The sequence below is a fragment of the Mauremys reevesii genome, linkage group 2 (assembly GCF_016161935.1).
Source record: "Mauremys reevesii isolate NIE-2019 linkage group 2, ASM1616193v1, whole genome shotgun sequence".
NCBI lineage: Eukaryota > Metazoa > Chordata > Testudines > Geoemydidae > Mauremys > Mauremys reevesii.
The window spans coordinates 56,330,529-56,350,178 of record NC_052624.1 but is presented as its reverse complement, the minus strand read 5'-3'; the positions used below and the strand labels follow the sequence as shown (position 1 = coordinate 56,350,178).

At 39.1% G+C, this 19,650-nt stretch overlaps 1 protein-coding gene across 4 annotated transcripts in view; it reads left to right on the top strand.

Annotated features, from left to right (window-relative positions):
• Positions 1–19,650, top strand: part of SNX13 (sorting nexin 13) — a 164,941-nt gene that overhangs the window by 41,449 nt on the left and 103,842 nt on the right. For 2 of the 4 annotated variants that reach the window (XM_039523420.1, XM_039523419.1), the window contains exons 2-3: positions 7,664–7,776; positions 17,034–17,136. In XM_039523420.1, the coding sequence (XP_039379354.1) occupies positions 7,664–7,776; positions 17,034–17,136 (216 nt within the window). Of the gene's footprint in view, positions 1–7,663; positions 7,777–17,033; positions 17,137–19,650 lie in introns of those variants that run through there. The other 2 variants (XM_039523422.1, XM_039523421.1) reach the window with 2 other exon arrangements.

The following is a 19,650-nucleotide window of genomic DNA, read 5'->3' as shown; positions in this document are numbered from 1 at the left end:
TTTCTTAGGGAATCAGTTCACAGGTCCCTCTAGAATGAATAATTTTCTCTTTAAAACTATAGTAGAACTGGAAACATTTGAAAAATCTGCAGAATTGTAAATTACTTTGATTATTTATAGCAACATTAGCAGTAATGTCCATCTTCAGCATTTGGGTGTGAGTTGGAAAATACTGACATTGGAATATTAGCTGCTTATGCTAAAGTAAATAGTTCTACAGCATTTTCTACTAAGCTGGTATTACGTGTTTGTAGCAAATTCTCCTGGAGTGTGACTCCTTATGCTAGCCCAGTAGAATTATGGACTTTCCTTGCATTAACTCCTGGGTGGCCAACCTGAACCTGAGAAGGAGCCAGAATTTAACAATGTGCATTGCCAGAGAGCCACAGTAATACACCAGCAGCCCCCCCCCATTAGCTCCCTCCCAGCGCTTCCCACTCACCGGCAGCCCCGCTGATCAGCACGCCCCATTCCTCCCCGCATCTCCCGATCAGCAGTTTTGTGGTATGCAGAAGGCTCTGTGGGGGGTAGGGAGGAGTGAGGGCATTGCAAGCTGAGGAGAGGGGGTGGAGTGGGGGCAGGGCCTGTGGCAGAGCCAGGGGTTGAGCAGTGAGCACCCCCTAGCACATTGGAAAGTTGGTGCCTGTAGCTCCAGCGCCGGAGTCGATGCCTATCGAAGGAACCGCATATTAACTTCTGAAGAGCTTCATTTGACTCCGGAGCTACAGGTTGGCCACTCCTGCATTAACTCTCTTATAATTTCATTAGCTGATATATAAATTTAAAAAAAAACAGATGTAGCTGTGAGTCTTAATTGCTGCAGACTTTGTCTAAAATTGTTCTTGGGAATTCCATTATCAAGAAGCCTAAATAATACTTTTCTAAAGATTAGCTTTTTTGAGTAGCTAGAAATCAATAGGATTATGTACCATTTCATAAAGTACAGAAGAATTTGGGTGAAATCTCAGCTAAAATTAATACAGTGGTACGAAGTAGTGAGAGAGGTATACAATTGGGTCAGTTAAATTTTAGTCTTAAGAAAGCTTATTAAAATGCCTAATGAGATTTGACTCTTTTTGCAGCTGTACGCTAAATTACCAAAAATGGTATGGGGTAGAGAAGTTCAGTGTCCTGGCTACCCAAAGATGTTTTGAGGGAGATGTATTTGATAATTATAGAGAGAGTCTCTTATCTTCTCAATGTGAAGTTTTTCCCCAGGCTTCTAAGATTAGATCTTGCGATACACGTTTAATAAAGCCTCAGTATAAGCATTATGTATGACTTCAAAAATTATAGAGAAAATCTAGTGTTTTTTTTTTTTTTTTGTATTTATAAATTTTGGTCCTCATATACCCTGACTTCAGTCTGTCATGTCTTCCCTTGCCCTCTCTTGTTGTTGCTTAGCGGTTTCAATTTTCAGCTACTAGATTTTGAATTGTATTAATGTTTTAATTAATATTTATCTATAAAAATCTCTGATGTTAGAAGGAAAAATGTCTTCCAGCTCTTGAGCCCCCCTGCCCTCCCCTGTGCAAATGACTGCATTTTACTATGGATATTGGGGCAGTTATTTAGGGGACTAGCCTCTCTCTTAGGAAGAAATAAGTAATTTTAACCAATCGGAAAGCAGAACTTAACTCTTAACATTCCAATAGGATTTAGACTCATATAATTCTTTATATTTTATGATAGGATATATTGCTGGGTGAGTAGGTATGTCTCAATCTGAGAGGTGAAAATGTTTTATTTTTTTCCCCCAGAGAGGCACAGAGGCCACTTTATTATATCTGTTCCCTTGGGTCATGTGGCTTTTGACTCTTCTAAGGGTCTAAATACCTTTTCTAGAAAGTGAGCTTTCTGACTCCCATGCATAAAGTCGAAGCCAAAGTGTGTAAGCTCTGAATATTCTAATCACTCCTTTCAGAGAATAAGAATTAAAGGTAGACTTTTCATCACTCTCTGAGAAGAGCTGACTGACAACTTAGTGCTGGATCTCCTTTTGTTTTACAACTGTCAAACCACGTTAGAAGACAAGTACATTAAATACTTAATGTTATTCTTCCATGTAAGCAATTACAGGAACTCCCACAGGGATGTTATTTAATAACTAGCAGGAGAGGTGGTAAATTACACGCACTCTGAGATGTAGTCCACACCAAGAAAAAAATTGAGAACCCCTCAGTATTGCAGAACTCTTGGAAGGCTTCTAAATTATTACCTGTATTAATTTATTTCATGCTTGGGATCAGGTTAAAGCATGCTTTCCATATTCCGCTGTAGACTGGATTGAACTATGCTTTAACTATGTTCATAGGCCATCTTGCAGCATTACAAAAGTCATGACTAGTGTAGTACAGTTTGTAGAGCCTTGTGTGGATGCAAAAATTTGTATCCACCTCCGATCCACATAAATTAGCTGCAGATATCCGCAGATATCAGCAGATTTGCAGTGCTCTACATAAGAGTTCCACATGTCGCCATGCAACAGTGATGCAGAGTTGTGCCAAACCCCCAACTGTCTCCCCACCCCCTACTCCTCCATTGGGACCTCCCACTGTACCTCCTTCCCCGTTCTGGGCAGGGAGGCTACATCCTTGGCCCTTGTGTGTGGCACCACCCTCCCACAGGGTGCTCGGCAGCTCTAACACACACTGTGCTTGGCTCACTGTGCAAGAGCACACGGTTGTGCTCCCTTCTGGGAGCTGTCATTTACTTCCTCCATTTTAGCAAACTGTGGACTATATCACCCAGAATGCTCAGGGAGCTATTGCTTCTGATTTGTGATTCAGAAAGCAGAGCTGCAGCCTAAGGGCTGGGTGACAGCCTCTCTGTTCTTGTGAGTTTGTGCTGCAGAGCCCTGCGTGGATACAAAATTTGTATCTGCATCCAAGCTGTGAGCTGCAAAAATGGTCTCTGCATATAACGTATATATCTTCAGATTCGCAGGGCTCTACTGTTTGGTCCTATCTCCATTGTTATATTGAACTTTTAAAACTGTATCTGGGGGCTACTTTGTTGCTGGAGGATCCTGGATACATATTACAAATTACAGTGTAAATACTGATTGAGCATTGTGACAGCGTAAATCTCATTCCACTATTCTGGCAATTTCATCATACATAGTTCAGTGGACAATTCTTCACCTTTTTCTGGTGAAGAATTGTCCATTGAACTATGTAAAGTAGCTGTCTAGAATTTACTCATCAAACTCTCATTAGATTAATAATCTAGGCTTCATTTTACAATGCTGTCAGCAGATGATTTGAACAAGAATTAAAATTTTCCGTCTTGAGAGGTCACATTGGAACACAAGCAGTGTAACAAAGTAATATGTAGGGTATGTCTACACAGCAGCTAGACACCTGTGGCTGGCCCGAGTCTGAGGCAGCCGACTCTCAGAGCTTGGATTGCAGGGCAGCATTTGGACTCGGGGTGGAGCCTGGGCTCTGGGACCCTCCCCCAGCCACACTCCCCACTGTCTGAGTCTCCGCCGTAGTGACAGGTCTTGTGAGGTGGTGGTTGAAACATACGTCCCTCAGCGGTTTATTCACAGTATATTCATGGAGCAATTTCTCATAATACTGCTGCCACTTCCAAATGACCTCTTCCACCAGTACTCTTCTCTTTTCATCTTTGGCATACTTCACAACTCCCAAGTCCTTTGTGCTTCTTTGCTTGATCTTGGCTAATCTATATATTCCTTTCCGTAGCTCTATATATTCCCCACCCCCCAAAAGAGTTTTCATGGTTGAGGTGGGTTTCATGCCCTAGAACAGTGGTCCCCAATGCAGCGCCCGCGGGGCATTTATGTGCGTCCGCCTAGTGTCCAGCAGGGGAGAGAAGCCGAGGCCTCGCACCTGCCGGAGAGAGAGCTTCTCTCCAGCTTCGAAGCCGGAGAGAAGCCACGGCCCTGCCCCTGCCAGGGACAGAGAACTACGGGGCTGCAGGCACGGGTGTTCTCGGTCCCTGGCAGGCGCGGGGCCGCAGCTTAAGCCAGAGAGAAGCTGCGGCCCCGCGCCTGCCAGGGACAGAGAACTCCGGGGCTGCAGGCTTCATTCTGTGTTAAAGTAAGAATAATGAATATATTTGGACCAGCAGTTCAAGAATGTTTTACTTTTGTAAAATAAGATGAAAACTGTTTATGATGTTTATTTTGTAAAAACTCCTTAATTATTCTTACAAGTAGATTAAAAAAGAGCAAATTCACATGGTAAGGTGAAAGAGTAATTGCCAGATAATTTAATTAATATCTTTTACATGTAAAATTATCCTTTTTATCTTATGGATTCATATATTATGTAATATTAAATATGTTGTTTTTTGTATTATTTAATGTACAAATACAAAATAAGCCTTGAAAAATTGTTGGCACCTGCCACGCTCTTCTGAAAACATGAATGTGCTACTGGCCACAAAAAGGTTGGGGACCACTGCCCTAGAAAATGTCTCATGCGGCTGGTATAATATGTATATCCTCTGACAAATAAACTGCTACCACTTCCTTTTTGTGGCAGAGTTGTTCTTAATTGAAAGTGGGGGTGCAAAAGGCGGGTGTCTGGCGCCTTATAACCAGACTGCTCCGGACAGATGAGGCTCATAATCTGTGGTAGGAACTCTGATTTCAAATCAAGAACATCAGGCCTGGCCAACTGCTTTGTAAAAGTTGTGCCAATCACACATGCTCTGAGTATGTCGACACAGCCTATGGAAACAAGCCTCTCAGCCCGGGTCAGCAGACTTGGGCTAGCGGGGCTAATGCTAATGTTCTAAAAATAGCTGTATAGACAGTGTCTTGAACTTGCTGCTCGGGGTGGGCCTTGGTCTCTGAAGCTTAGGGAGGAGGGTAGGTTTCAAAGCCCAAGCTCCAGCCAGAGCTGCAGCTTCAAAGCACTGTCCACACTGCTATTTATAGACCACTAATGTGAGCCTTGCTAGCCCAAGTCTGTTGATCCAAGCTAAGAGCCTTGCTTCCATAGACAGTGTAGACATAATCTGTGGGTTTTCATATTCAGGGAGTATATCAGTACAAAACTAGGGCATTCTCCAGAAATGATGCACAACTGCTTTGTCTAATATCTGGGGAAATGGGAAAATGCTACTGCATTCCAGGTGCATTTGGCTAAAGAAGTGAGCCTACCAACTATATTTGGCTTCCCTGAATGTTGGAATGATGCCTGGGAAATGAAGAGAAGTAGATGAGATTTGAAAAGGAGAGTGCATGTTTTCTGCATACAAGAGACAAAATGGAAGGATAAAAATCCATGAACATCAGGGTGGGTTACAAGATGATATATCATGGCTCAGCAGCAAGGAGGAATAGAGTAGGAATAATCATATCAGAAATATTACAGGATAAGGTTGAGGACATCCAGAGGAAGAGAGATTTGCTGGTGAAAGTTAACATAGCATCGAGCAGAGAACAAATATTTAATGTTATATGCAGATAAGGTGCTGCAGGTTGGTTGTATGATTGAGGGAGGATGAGGAATTCCACATAGCGTTGAACCTAGTGATAAGTGAAGTACCGCAAACGAATTGATTGTTATAGCAGATCTCAACAAGCATGTGGGAGAACACAGTGAGGGCTATGACAGTTGTCATGGAGGACAAGCCTTTGGAACCAGAAATGAAGCTGGTGAGGATATGTTAGAGTTAACCAGCCCATGGCCTGATTGTTGCCAATATATACTTCATAAAGAGGGAGGCACGCCTAATTACATACAAAAGCAGTACCATCAGGTCCCAGATTTAGTACTTCCTGACAAGAGGAGGAGGTCTAAAAATGTGAGACTATAAAGTGATTTGGGGAGAGCATATTGTGGAGCAACATAGATTGCTTATAATGGACTTCCATGTGGGTGGTATTGGTGGCCTTTGATATACAGAAGGTCAGACTAGATCTGTCCTTAAATTCTATGACCCTGTCATTGAGAAATTGACACACACAATTAACTTAACCCTCCAAATAAGCCTTCAACAAAATGTTTGATGCAGCTCTTGGCCAATGCAGTGGTATTAGTGGAGGAAGGACCATTTTGTATGGTCTCTAGTTTAGTATAATTCCTTCTGTCTAAATGAAGGAGCAGCACTTATTGACTATGGAAAGTCGTGCAGACGTGGAAAGATGGTTATTGTGTGACCTGAGCATATACTTCTTGTGACACAGACTCCTTGGCAAAAGACTCACCTCAGACCTGACAAACTTACTCAGCCAAAAATATCTTGCGGAATATGTATCCTTAAGGTATCTACAGAAAGCTGGTAACTTGTAATGATTCATAATCATTGCAAGATGTATGGAGGATAATATTTAAGGAAAAAGTATGTATAGTGAAAGTATACTTTACGGACATGGAGTAAAAGTTAGTCTCCAGGATAATTTGTCTTGGTGATGGCCTATTCAAGCAGGAAGGAATTGTCACCCTGTCCTGGTTAGTTGGTGATATAATGCAAGACTCAATTATATAGCATTGTTCCATCCCAAGACTTTCAATGGAACGCCACTAGAGAAACTGCAAACCGTCAAAATCCAGTGAGATGATATTGTCTAGCAGATCAAGACTTTTAGAATACCACCTCACAAGGTATACTTCGTACAAAACCTATCCTAATTACATGACCGTGGTGAATATTGGGGAGCCAGGGTGTCACAAGGGGTTTTTCTCATGAGTTTGGATCCTGGTTCCTGTGAAGCCAGTCAGCTCTGCAACAGACTGAACTTTATGCGTGTCGTGGGGGGAGAGGGGAGCTCACTTTATTAGATGGAAAAATTAACTATTAATAAATGTAGATCCAGGTTTGCATTTGATTATTTTGTTTTGTATTATTCCCATTTGTTTCCACTGCACTCTCTTGTTTCCAGTTAAATTGCCATTCTTTCTTAAATAAACCCACTCTTGTTTTATTATAAGTGCTCACAAGTGCTGTGTGATTTTACAGAAGCAGTGATTTAAGGAAAACTCTGATGTACACTGCTCCTTTGGGGGCAGAGGATCTGGGATTTCTGAGTAGCCAGTGTTGGGCTGGAGATCACAGAAGAACACCTCAAAGAGACTCAGGGACTGGAGTGCACCTATTTTTAATCTGCAAGACGAAGACAGAGCTGGCATAGCCTGGAGGGGAGAGCATGAGTGGCTAATATCCAGCCACCATGGCCAAGGCTTCCTCTTGCTGGAGGCAGGGGGTGACTCATAGTCCTGGGTTACCTGAGAACCATCACACTTCCCTTCTCCAGAAAGTCTGAGACGAATCAAAAGAGGTGTAAAGACTGTAACAGAGGAGTAAGAAGTAGAAAGTTACATGAAAACAAGAGGACCCAAGGAAGAGAAGTGCACAAATGCATAATCAGAGTAGGGGTGACAGTGTGTAAAGGACGTGTAATATTTAATTTTTGCATAGAAGGGAGAATTAGTAGTTGAAAGAATCGTGCAATCTGATTGTTGGCTAAATGGGATTGTTAGCCCAAATGTATTCAGTTATAAAAACGTCTTTTCTGATATTTTGGAACCTCTTCTCTTTACGTAAACTAAAACTCTGAAAACCAAATCAAAATGGGCAGTCATATCTTTTAAGACATTACAAATATGTTAATTTTAATTTACTAAAAGTTGTCCAAAATGTACAAATGCTACATTAATTATTCCTGTTCTGTTTTTTGTTTCAGACCAGTCTTTCCATATGGGGATGGGGAAGCCTTGGTGTTGTGCTCTTTCTAGTAACTTTTGGACCCTTTGCTATATTTTACTTTGCGTTTTATATCCTCTGCTTTGTGGGTGGGTAAGTATACTCTACTGTGGATTATAGTGTATTTTGTAAATTTAATTTACCATTAAAAAAGAACACATGAGAACTAAAACTGAGGGAAAAGGGTAGAAGTACACTAATAGGAAGCTATCAAGACATGAAGCATATCCTACGTTTTCTCAGATGCTTCATGTGTTCACAGCAGAGTACATTTCTTTGATCTAGCATTTTTTCTTTGGCTAATGCAAAAAATATCCTACTTCTCTTATTAAATAAGTGAAGAAAATAAAATTATCCTCCGCTTGCTGCTTTCTTATTTACTTTATTACAGTATTTTACATGTTAAGTAAAAATTTATCAGACAAGATATTTATTTCCTTTCTTGAAAATTTCTGAAATAAAAAGGGAAATTGGACATAAACAAACAGAACTTTATTATCCACTGAATGGTGCTTTTTACAATATCTCCACCCAAGTTTGAGCAGTAACCATTTCTTTTTGACTCATGACTTGTCATACTGATTTCTTACATTTTAGCAATAAACTGAAAATAAATAGGCATGCAATGACTGACTTTATTATCTTCAGTTGATCATTACCTTCAATTACTGTACTGATTACTTGGCCAAGAACCAGGAGATAACTGTACTTTGTCCATTTCCCTTATCAAAACCCCATTTCCCCGGTTTTTTTATGTATCTGCTAGTTAACTATTTGAATGCCAGTCTTCCTTGGCAACCACACTTTCGGCTGCATATCCAAAGAAATGGCATGAGGGTGTAATTTTGTATGAGGTAAGAGCAGGTGATATTTTAGTTGTGTTTAGCTCCAGTATTATAGCGTGTGATATAATTAAGGTTGCAATTTGTTTTTATTTCTATACTTATATGTAAACCAAAATCACCACCACGAAGGTTAAGGTAGGCTATAAGGAAGGAGGGTTGGCTCCCTGCCGAACCATTTGTAGGAGCCCCCAAACTTCTCCCCATTCCGTTCCTTTATCTAACGCCTCCATTTTAAGTCCTTTACCAGGCATTTATCCACTCGTATACCTTTCCATGGAGTACTTGCACTGAACATTCGCTCCATGCTTATGTAATAAGTTGTGACATATAGCCTAACTCCCTTCATGCCCCAGATCAGCAAAGCCCTCCCTGAACCTGCTGTTGGGCAGGTGAACCACTCCCCCTCTCCCTCCCCTGCCAATCTGGTGGTAAGAGAAAAATTCCTTCCCAGCCCCCTTAAAAAGGGGTGGCTAGAGTAATACCCACAGCTGGTCCTGGTATATTGCCACCTAACGGGGAGGGAGGGGGAATGCTGCCTCACCTGCTCTGTGGAAAAGGGCTTCTTCCGCACGGGCTTGCCTCTTTTCAACTCTTCTGGTCCCAGGGGATGAGTCAGCACGGCTACACTGACCCATTTCCCCCCTCTTGCAGCAGCTTCTGACCTTTCCCCTCCCCCAGCCCCCTGTAGAGCACTGTTCCCTTTCCTTTGGTCAGCTGGACAGCATCCTCCCCCTTAAAGGTATGGCGCGGTCAATATCTTAAATCAATGGTCTTATCAATATTACTCATTGGATCAACATGCTTATGTGTTTTCCTGTGGGCCAGTACTTCTTAAAGTGTTGTATGGCTCCTTCACTTGAGTAATTTATCAATATTTTGAGGTAGCATGTTTTTGCTTTTGACAACTTTGTCTTTGAAAGTGTGAAATCATGTAGGTGCCAGCTTCTCCCTTACCACTGATAAGGTGAGCACAAAGTGTGTAAACTAGTTCATTTAAAAAAACTACCTGCAGCACGTTAAAATGTTTATAGACAGAGTTCCTTAATTTATTACCACTTCCTTATTACAATGTAGTCTAAGAAATTCCCATACATTTTATTGGAAACTGCACTAATCTCTAGTTTGTGTTCAGTTTCAGCTCCCAGGCAGAATTGCTTGGCTTGTCAAATCTATTTAGACTGAGGAACCAAAGACTACTCCTCATGTAGTCAATTTACCATCTTTGATTACTCATTATGATAGGTAACTTGACTGCTACATCTTGTCCATTTCACCAAGCCTCATCAATATCTGCCTTAAGCTAATTTCATTTTATGGTAATATACACTATACTTTTATAGCAGATTTTCCAGCCATCCTCCTGTTACTTATTTATTGATGTTGGTAGATGTAAAATCTCAAGTGGAATGTTATTATTTTGAATGTAATGTGCATGAGGTTTCCTGCCTTCCTTCCTACCTATCACTACTTAGTGCTGTTAATCTTTTCAGGAGCATGATACTTGCTTACTCTAAACTGTATCAATGTGTGAGGAACAGAGCTATGTGTACGGAACAGGTGAAGCTAGGTTGTATCTGAATTGTTCCTGTCTGCATTTTCTTCACTAATCAATCTATCACATTAATCTGATGCAAATTATGTAAGATTCCAAATACTCTTCCTCTGATACAAAGGTATGTAAGTACTTGTCATGATTCATTAAAGCAAACAAAGTTTTAAGCTGATGTTTATGGTAAATTACTCGTCTATACTTAGCAATTAAATAATATGCTGTGTAGTATATCTACCTTTATACCAGACAAACAAACAAATCTTAATACTTTGAGAGGTCTCCTTACACCCAATTCATCTTTATCATCCTGAACAAAACAGGTAGCACTCAACAGTTTTGGCTATGGATCTTTGCTTGATACCTGTATGTTTATATCTGTGTTTTTTCCTATTTGGAATGAACGGTCTTACCAGTTTGTGTCGTTTTTTTCCTCACCAGTATTTCAAAGCCTATATATTTAAGCAGTGCCATTATTTATTTTATGTGTTCATGTCCCATTAATGTTGATACCAGAACAGTATCAATTTGTCTATTTCTTCATTGCATATTCTAGTCAAACAAAAATGCTTTGTTAAATCATATGGAAATAGTTTCCTTTTAAATGTGATAGATATACTCTAGCTAACTGCACATTTGATTTTATTTTAGTATGCTGTAGTAAGCTTACAACCGATGTTCTTCAGCACGTGTGTGGAATGATATTGGAACTCTTATTTTTATACATGTGCATAGCTATAAGTCTGAAGTCTAAAATCCTTTTCTGCTTGATATTTATTTTTTTTAATTTGCAGACTGATTTACAAACATTTAGGTTTTTTTTTTGTAGTATATCTCTTCATCAATTCAGGATCCGGTAAGCTATCACATTAGGGAATTTGGCATTTCCAGAAGCAAGAGGCAAAATATATTGGTATAATTTATGCAAGTTATATAACACAAAACCATAGACCATCTCAGTTTCCATTAAATATTTTTGCCTCTACTTCAGGTATTGATAACTCCTTTCACCTATGTGCTGGACCCTAATTCTACCACCTCCCCTTTCTTTGAACAACATGTGAACATCTTTACTCCTGGAGGAATTGTGTATCACTGCACAAACGCAGAATTAATATCCCTGCAGATTCTCTTCCCCCTCTCCCCCCCCTCCCAGAATAATCGATTCTGACGCGCAGGTAAAGGGAAGCCGTGAGAGGGGTCATACTGTAATTAAACCTTTCGCTCACTAGGGGCTGGTGTGGTGCCAGAAGAGAGAGCAGCTGGCTCAGGGGCTGGAGCATCCAGCTGCAGAGAGGGACAGGGCAGAGGGTACCTTTCTCAGATTTAGGTGAGGAGGCACAGGATGGGGGGGGATGAACAGAGCGGGGCACACGGGGTTGCGGGGGAGTCACAGACCGGGCTTCAGAAGGGCTAGTTAGGGGATGACAGACTGGGGAGGGGGCATATGAGCTAGTGACAAAATTGAGCCAGCAGCTGAATGAGAGTAGGGAGTGCAGGGCCACATGGGGATAAGAGAGTTGGGAGTACAGGGCTACATGGGGATATGTGCAGATGTGTCTCAATGGGAAAGGCTGAGGTCAGCCAGGATCTGCTGGATCCCCAGCTCCCTAACAGTCCCTCCTGCCCCTCCCCCCAAATAAAACCTGTCCCATACTTCTGCTACCCACACTCAACAGCCCTCCTAGTTCATGCCCAGGCTTCTTCCCAGCAATTCCTCCATTACCCCTGATCTCCTCAAGCCTTTGGACTGCTTCTGAGGGGTGCAGGAAATACATTTCTGTATTGTAGTTAATATAAATTAATACCCAGAGTTCTATATTAGTATGCCCAGTAAGGAATTTATTTGTCAAAAAACATTTCCTGAATCTTTTTTGTTGTCTGTGTTACAGACATACTTGCTGACAGGTACGTTGAAATAAATTTCCAAAATAATTGAAATTGGTGCAATTATGTTGTGTTATTTTGACAAAATATGCAGAATTTTGCAGAATTTTAAAATATTGTGCACCCACATTTTAATTTTTTGGTGCAGAATTTCCCCAGGAGTAACATCTTTCCTCAGTTTTTTCCTTTGGATCCTAAGTGGTGCTAGGCAAAATGGCAGTTATTTGCTGGAATTGAATTTTAATTGTGTAGCCATAGAGAATAGGCTTTGAAGGTAACATCTTGGATTTCTTTTGCTCACATGCTTAGACCATCTGACTCTTACTTTGTGGATGCAGGGAATGTCTTCTGGCCTGTTATGCCTACCTATCAATATCTTGTCAATGTGTCCCTTTTTGTTGCTGGGATCTTAAATTACAACTGTTGTTTGCCTACATTTTTAGATGCAGCCCAGATTGGGAATGATGCTGAAGCTGCTTTTGATCCTTAAATAGTCTTAATTTGTTGCTATCACCTTTAGGGCTATAATTCCTTAAGGGAGAGATTAGTCCAGATAAATCTGGAGCTCGATGGACGAGAACTTCAGCTCCCATCACTATTCTGTTTTAAACAGTTGCCTGTATGACAGTGTTACAACTCTCTAATACTTTCGAATGTAAACAAGCCATAGGGTCTCCCATTTTGTATTCATCAGTGTGTCTTCTACGGTGTCTGTTAAGGAGTTGAGACAAACATTACTTTTTACAGTGCATCAGTTAGTGTCCTTTTTGACTTATGTAAAAAGGTAGCTGTTTCGTATTGATAAAAGGCTGAAATTATCACTCTGCATCTCTAGTAACACAGTGTTGGCACTTTTGAACACCATTTGCTGTCCCCAGCTAGGTGGGCATGTGAACCTCTACCTTTGCTGTTAAGGTTCCAGCTGCTGTGGAACAGATGAGTTCCCTTCTCTGTTTGAAAAGAAAAGACAGAAACAGAAGTTACCAATAGTTTGTGGTACAATGCTCTTTCATAATCCTTATTTTTCATCTATTGCCCACATGCCTCTCATGCTTGAAGTTTTTAACTGGGAAGCACATTCAACTTAGTCACATAGGAGTTGTCTTATTGGATCAGGACAGTGGTCTTTGTAGTCTGACATTTTGACTGCCACAGGCAGTTGCCAATGCTTGATGCATCAGAAAAAGATAAGAATGCACATCGGTGTGCACCTAATTGATTTGTTCAGCACTTCATATAGGTGTGAATAGACATGATTTCTTTCCAATTCTTTATCTCATTTTCTGAAGTTTGAGATTTTAGCTATATATATTATCTTAATTTCTAGAAATGTGTGATAAGAGTATGTTTGGATGAGTAACTACAGTCTACTGCATCCTCCTTCTGGTACAGTACGTAGGGCCAAATTCTCTAAAGCAGTGGCTTACCTTCTGAGAAAAAGAAACAAGACAAATTTGCCTGAAGATCAGTATAAAAAATAAACAAGAGGGGTGGTCTGTGTATATAGCAGCTTTCATCTGTGAGGATCTCAAAATTCCATTACAAAAGTTGATGATTATCCTTAGGTGCCTGTAAATTCAGAAATATTCAAGCGGTCTATATTTGCTGCTAAAGTTTTTAAAGAAAGGCAGGCCACTGAACTGGTAGAATTCAGTGGCCAAGCACATGGAACCAGTGTTTCTTGAAGTGCTAACCCAATTTTTGACAAGTTTCCTCTTCTGCTGGTGCATAGAGAACATGTTCTTCATTTCAGTTTATTCAGCTAGTTGAGTGACAAGTTCATTCAAACTGTTTGGAATAGAAAAAAATAGAAAAACTTGTTTTCCTCTTCTAATGTATGAATAAAAACTCTGTAAGAGATGATATCTACTAGTTCTAATATCTTGAAGGACATGGTCACCAGAAACAGTCACTTCAATTTACTAAATACTTCCCTTGTTTTAATAAATCAGTTAGTTTTAATTACAAAAAATGTTTTGCATTTAACTTTTTTCTCCCTTATGTATCCCAGTACATTTATGGTAGTTTTAATAAATAAAACTAATGTTAAAATGCTGTTGGTTTTTTTTACATTTTAATTGAATTCCAATTTCCATCAAAATGCAGCTTGATACAAATTACAAATAAAAGATTGATAAATATATCATTTACCATTTTTATCATAATAAAGTAAAAATTAAGGATTTGAATAAGTATAAATCGAGCTATATAATTGCTTAAATAAATGGGTAAATATATAGTGGATCATCCTGGTTAACAAAAAGTAATACCAAATTATACCTGCCAGCGAGAATCCAATCTTTCTTTAGGAAAATAACTAAAAAGTACAATGAAAAACAAGATTACAATCAATTATTAAATCAAGGTTTTCTACTTGCTGATTAAAATCATGATTAAAATCACCTTGATTTAAATTAATCTACCCTGCTAAAACATGTAGTATTTCTGGGTTTAAAAATTACTATAATGTGCCATATTGGATTTTCTAACAGATTTGAAACAAAGCTATAATATATATAGTTTCTGTTACTTCCGTGCATGGAAAACTGTTAATTTTGATTGTCTTTTGATAGAATATAACAGAGAAATTAGTTATTTTTGAAGTTAAAACTAGTTTATCATGCATAAAACCTTATATGCATCATCTTTAAAAACAACCAACCAACCAAACAAAAAAACTAGTTGGTTCCCTTCCTTTATAAAATGTTGCTTTAAAATTCATATCTGCAAAATTGCCTTTTGGAGAGAGGATTGATAATGGATAACTGATGATTAATCATGATTGGCAAAAATTGTCTGTTTATATAGTTTCATTCCAATTATGCTGTGAAATTTATTTTTGGGAAGTTGTTTTAATATAGTCTAACACATTTGGGAAAGTGCTAAGAAAGATATTTCAACTGCTAATTATGCTAATTGTCATTGACAGTGGCTGTAAAGTACAGTTCTCTGAAACTAACTCTGCGTGCAGAAAGCAAGACACTGTAGAGCTCTTTTTTTTTTATTGTCCCTCAATGATTTCCATATCAAATATGCTTTCTTTGGGAGTAAAAAGATATGTTCTAACTGCCAGTGCTGCTAACTCCACCTGGGATCTATAAATCAAGCTATCAACTGCTAGAACAGGGCCTCATCCTCCCTGATTGAACTAACCTTGTTATCTCTAGCTTGCTTCTTGCTTGCATATATAAATCTGCCCTTGGAAATTTCCACCACTTGCATCCGAAGAAGTGGGTATTCACCACAAAGCTGCATGCTAAAAACGTCTGTTAGTCTATAAGTGCAGGAAAATCAAGCTATGTTCTGCCCCCCACCCCTTGTATCATCTACAGTAATAAAGGTTCTACATTGCGAAATATCTATAGTTATGCTGTGCAACTGTGTGCTCCTCCATGACTTTTCACAAGTGTAACTGATTGGAATTTAGTAAATCATCATATTGATGATCTGCAAAAAGGGATAGAATCAGTCTCCCTGCTTCTTAGTTATATTGTTTCTGGAGTGCTTGCAGGAGGAAAAAGTCTTACAGTTTTGGGATTAGAACCTGCAAATAGATCTGCTTCAGTGTACCCATGTGTTCAGACAGATCCATTTGTACTAATCAGACCGTATATTATTAATAAAAGTAAGCATACCATATGTGACCGAACAGGGAGCAGATCTGTTCAATAATAGTATGCTATTTTTGATAGTTACATTTCAGTGTAGAGCAGCAGTTCAGGTTGTCCTTATGGCCATAAAAGGCCTCCAACTAGTTTACCTGAAATTTTCAATTTGCCATTAAAACTCTGTGTGTATGACTAACATGAGCAATAATAACTTTCACCTTCTCATTTTCCTCCAGCTTAATTCTTTTTCAAAGGCTGCTTTTTTGCTTTCACCCGTTCCGAAGTGGAAAGAGAACATACAATACAGCTTTTTGGGTTTCATCCACTTCCTATCAAAAGCAGAAGTGTTTTTCTTTCTGCTATCATCCATCAGGGTTAAATAGTTGATTCGTCATAAAAAGCAATTGAATTTGTCATAGTCACAACTGAAACCATTATTTTTTTCCTGCTGTCTTCATTTTTACCAGGATGAAAATGTGCAGTAATAAAATTAGTTGCACTCCTATTAATCTTATTGTAGAAGCTCAAGAAGAACCAAAAGTTAATTTCTGATAAAATCGCCTTTTCTGACAATCCTTCAAAAAAGCTCTACAGTGTTCCTTTCATTGATTAAATTGTATATTTAAATAAAAAGAATAGTAATAAAACCCACTTGCTTACTAAATTCCTTCAACATAACCTTAGGCTTTTAACTTAGCTTTCTGTTCGTATCCAAGCTACCTGATAAGTCTACTTGTTTGACCTTACATCTTATCTTACTGCTCCTTCCTGTTTCAGCTGTTGTTATGCTAATTTAAGTAATCAGTTCAGTGTTACTATAGCATAATATAGTTTCTTCCTAGTAAAAGTTATTATACAAAGAGTTCTTTTCATACATGAAATGTTTGTGTGTCCATATCTTATGCTTTCATGTTGCGGTTTGAGTGCATTTCTAAAGAGCTTAGTGCTTTGTAGAATTTAAAGAAAATATATACGTAATATATGTATTTATTTATAATGGCTTGACTGCCTCTAAACCTACTTCATTTTGCTAATATCTTTGTGAACATAAATACTATGTGTAAATTTACCATCTTTAGTTCTGGTCCTGCATCAGGATCCACTAGTATAAACACCTGCCCTGTGCAGAATCCCCATATGGAAGGGATCAATACAGATCCTAGTGCTGGATAGGGGCTAAAGATTTTACCAATACAAAGTATACTGGTGATATTAAACAGGATGTTACATGGAAGTAGAGTTTTCATGGTTTTTTTTCTTTTTTTTAATATTTCCTGAAAAATATAGAGATCCAGCATTGTATATGGTGAACAACAGTCACCTTTGGCAATCATTACACAATGTGTGTAAACGTTTGCTAGAAAATATTGCTTACCAGATGCCTTTGAATTTTTAAATTTTAGATTGTCATTAAACGTTTAGAATATGGAATCTGATTATTTTATTTTTTATCTTTTTTAGGGGTTTTGTGGTTACTCTCTTATTTGGAAAAACAAATTCAGAAAAGTACCTTGAACAGTGTGAACACACACTTCTTCCTCCTACATCTGTTGGGATTTTTAAGGTAAGCAGCATAAGGAAAATTTACAAAGCATTATAGCTTCAAGATCAGAATCCATAAACTTCAGACTTTCCCATGTGAGTCTTTCAATATGCTGTACTATCAAAAAAAAATTGAAATGTATCAGTTTAAGTGCATATTTCCCAAGATAAACAATTCTATTCTCAGAGTTCAAGCCAGGTTTTCTTCTGCTACAAAGAAATGTACTAAATGGGCAAACTCTGCACTGGCATCTCAAAAAAACATTTTTAGGAAGTGTTTGCTACTTTAAAGAAACAACTTACTTTGATTATATTTCTCTGGCTACAGTGTGAGAAGCAGAATAACCTATATACTAAGTAGTTTCTTCCTATCTGCAATCTGTATAGTTTTTCTCTGATTAACATTTATAGTTTCCTATGTATTCATTTAATAAATGTTTGTGTCTTAGTCTGCAGAAGTGCTGAGACTGAGGCTCCTCACTCACTCACCCCAACAAAATGACCGTTGCTGTTTGGGATTTTTCCATTCCTTGGGTCTTCCTCTCTGCCTCTTCAGTTTGAGTCCGTCTGATCAGAAGGGCATTTGTTAGCCTACTTTTCTTGCCTAACTAAGTTGAGACTCTTGCTGAAGATTGGGTATGGAAAGCTTGATAGAATGGGAGTCTGTCTTGGCCAAGTCATAGAAAGCAAACTGGTAAATGGGTTACAACTAGGGAAATAGTTAAACCATCTACTCAGCTGTCATGTTTCCTGAAGATAGTGACCTTTCTTTGCTCTGTTTAACAACCTGGTCTTCTGGTTGTGTGAGCCTCCTTTGAGGACTCTTCACTGGGTAGATTTTTGCACTTACATTACCTTCAAGGTAAGGAACACATACCTCAGTCAGAACAATGGAAGAGGTATTTCATGCTCTCAAGTAGTTCTCCATATTTGATCTTCCATAGTGACAAAAACTAAGATCCTGTCCACCTAACAAAGATACATCCCGTGAGAGTTTGTTCCTTAAGCGAGGAATGTTGAAGCCTGGGCCTCAAAAATGTGTTTAAATGTATCTGCAGCCTTCAGGGGACTGGATTCTCTTCCAGGTTTCAAGGAGAGGCATCTAGGCTTTTGTATACATTACGGCCAGATGAAGACGTGTAAGGCCACAGAAGGAAGTTCATTGTCTCATGAGGTTTAGAGAGTCCATTCCATTAGAGCCAGAGCCACTTTCTGGGCTGAAGAGGGACAAGTATCAGTGGGGAAGCCTTGCAAAACTGATACCTGTTATTCCATGCTTTTACTAGTCACTATTTGAATGTGCAGGCACCTACACATGCTATTCTACAACGGATGAGTGCTTAGAGCAGGGCATCAGTTTCATTCCTTTGAAGGGAGTGGGATATGGGACTAGAGGTTACCATTTCCTTTGCCTCGGGCTCGTATGTCTAATTCAGCCCTCAAGCTCATGGTTTTCTATTGCAAACTGAGCCACAGAAAGCATTATATACTAACTTATCAGCCAACTTGCTTTTTGTGGCTCTGGCAAGAGAGTGAAGGCTTCCACCATACCAGGCCATCCAAGGTCAGGCTTCAACAATAGATTCTCCTTTGTTAAGGAGGTAGAGCAGACAGATTCCCTTTGGGTCAGAAGGAATCAAACTAGAGAGAGAGATGAGTGAGCCTCAGAGAGTGGGAGAATCCTGGGTAGTGATTGGTTGTTGTCTTGTTTATCAGAAGGAATGAGGAGGAGGAACCCCAGAGTCTTTGCTGTCTTGACTGACAGACAGAAAACAATTAGCTACTAAAAATGGGCCTTAAGTATTGCTATGTCACTTCTATACTTTCAAAAGTCCTTCTACTGCTCTAATACTTAGTTACTCCAAAATTTCTTTCTTTGGAGGTGATTACTGACTTTTGATGTTGTAAACACACATTGCACATTCAGGTTAATTTTGTCTATTCATTACATACAGGTTAGTCAAAACTCTAGGCTCTTGTGTGTCTGTGTTGAGGTATGTTTTAGTTTTAAAATAGAACAGCCCACACAACAAAGAAAGGAGAGTGTTTATGAAGTTACAGAATTTATAGTTCCAATCTATACAACCATACCCATCTTCTTTTCCACCAAAATGTTTTCCATGCATTGCACAGGGTTTACAGCAGGAGTTGCTTTTCTTCTTTCCTTTCAGAAATTTTTAGGCAGATGCCAGCAGGGATTACTGTTTGTTTATATCTCTAAAAATAAAGAAACCAGAAAACTGTGCACATGAGTGGATTGTGATACCAGGTGTTCCCATCACTGTTACCCTCATCCTCCCTTTTCCTATTCTTTTTTTCTTTCTGGTACATGCACTTGTTCTGTTTTGTCTCTAAACCAAACTTTGTGGGGCAGGAGCTCTCTCTTAGCAGGTGTTTGTATGGTATCCAGCACAATGTCTGTTCAGTCTGAATGCGGTCTCTGCATGCTATTGTAATGCAAATAATGAGAAGCAAACCAGAACATACTGTAAATGGCCCTCATATAGTACAAATATTAAGTATTTCTTGCCTCATA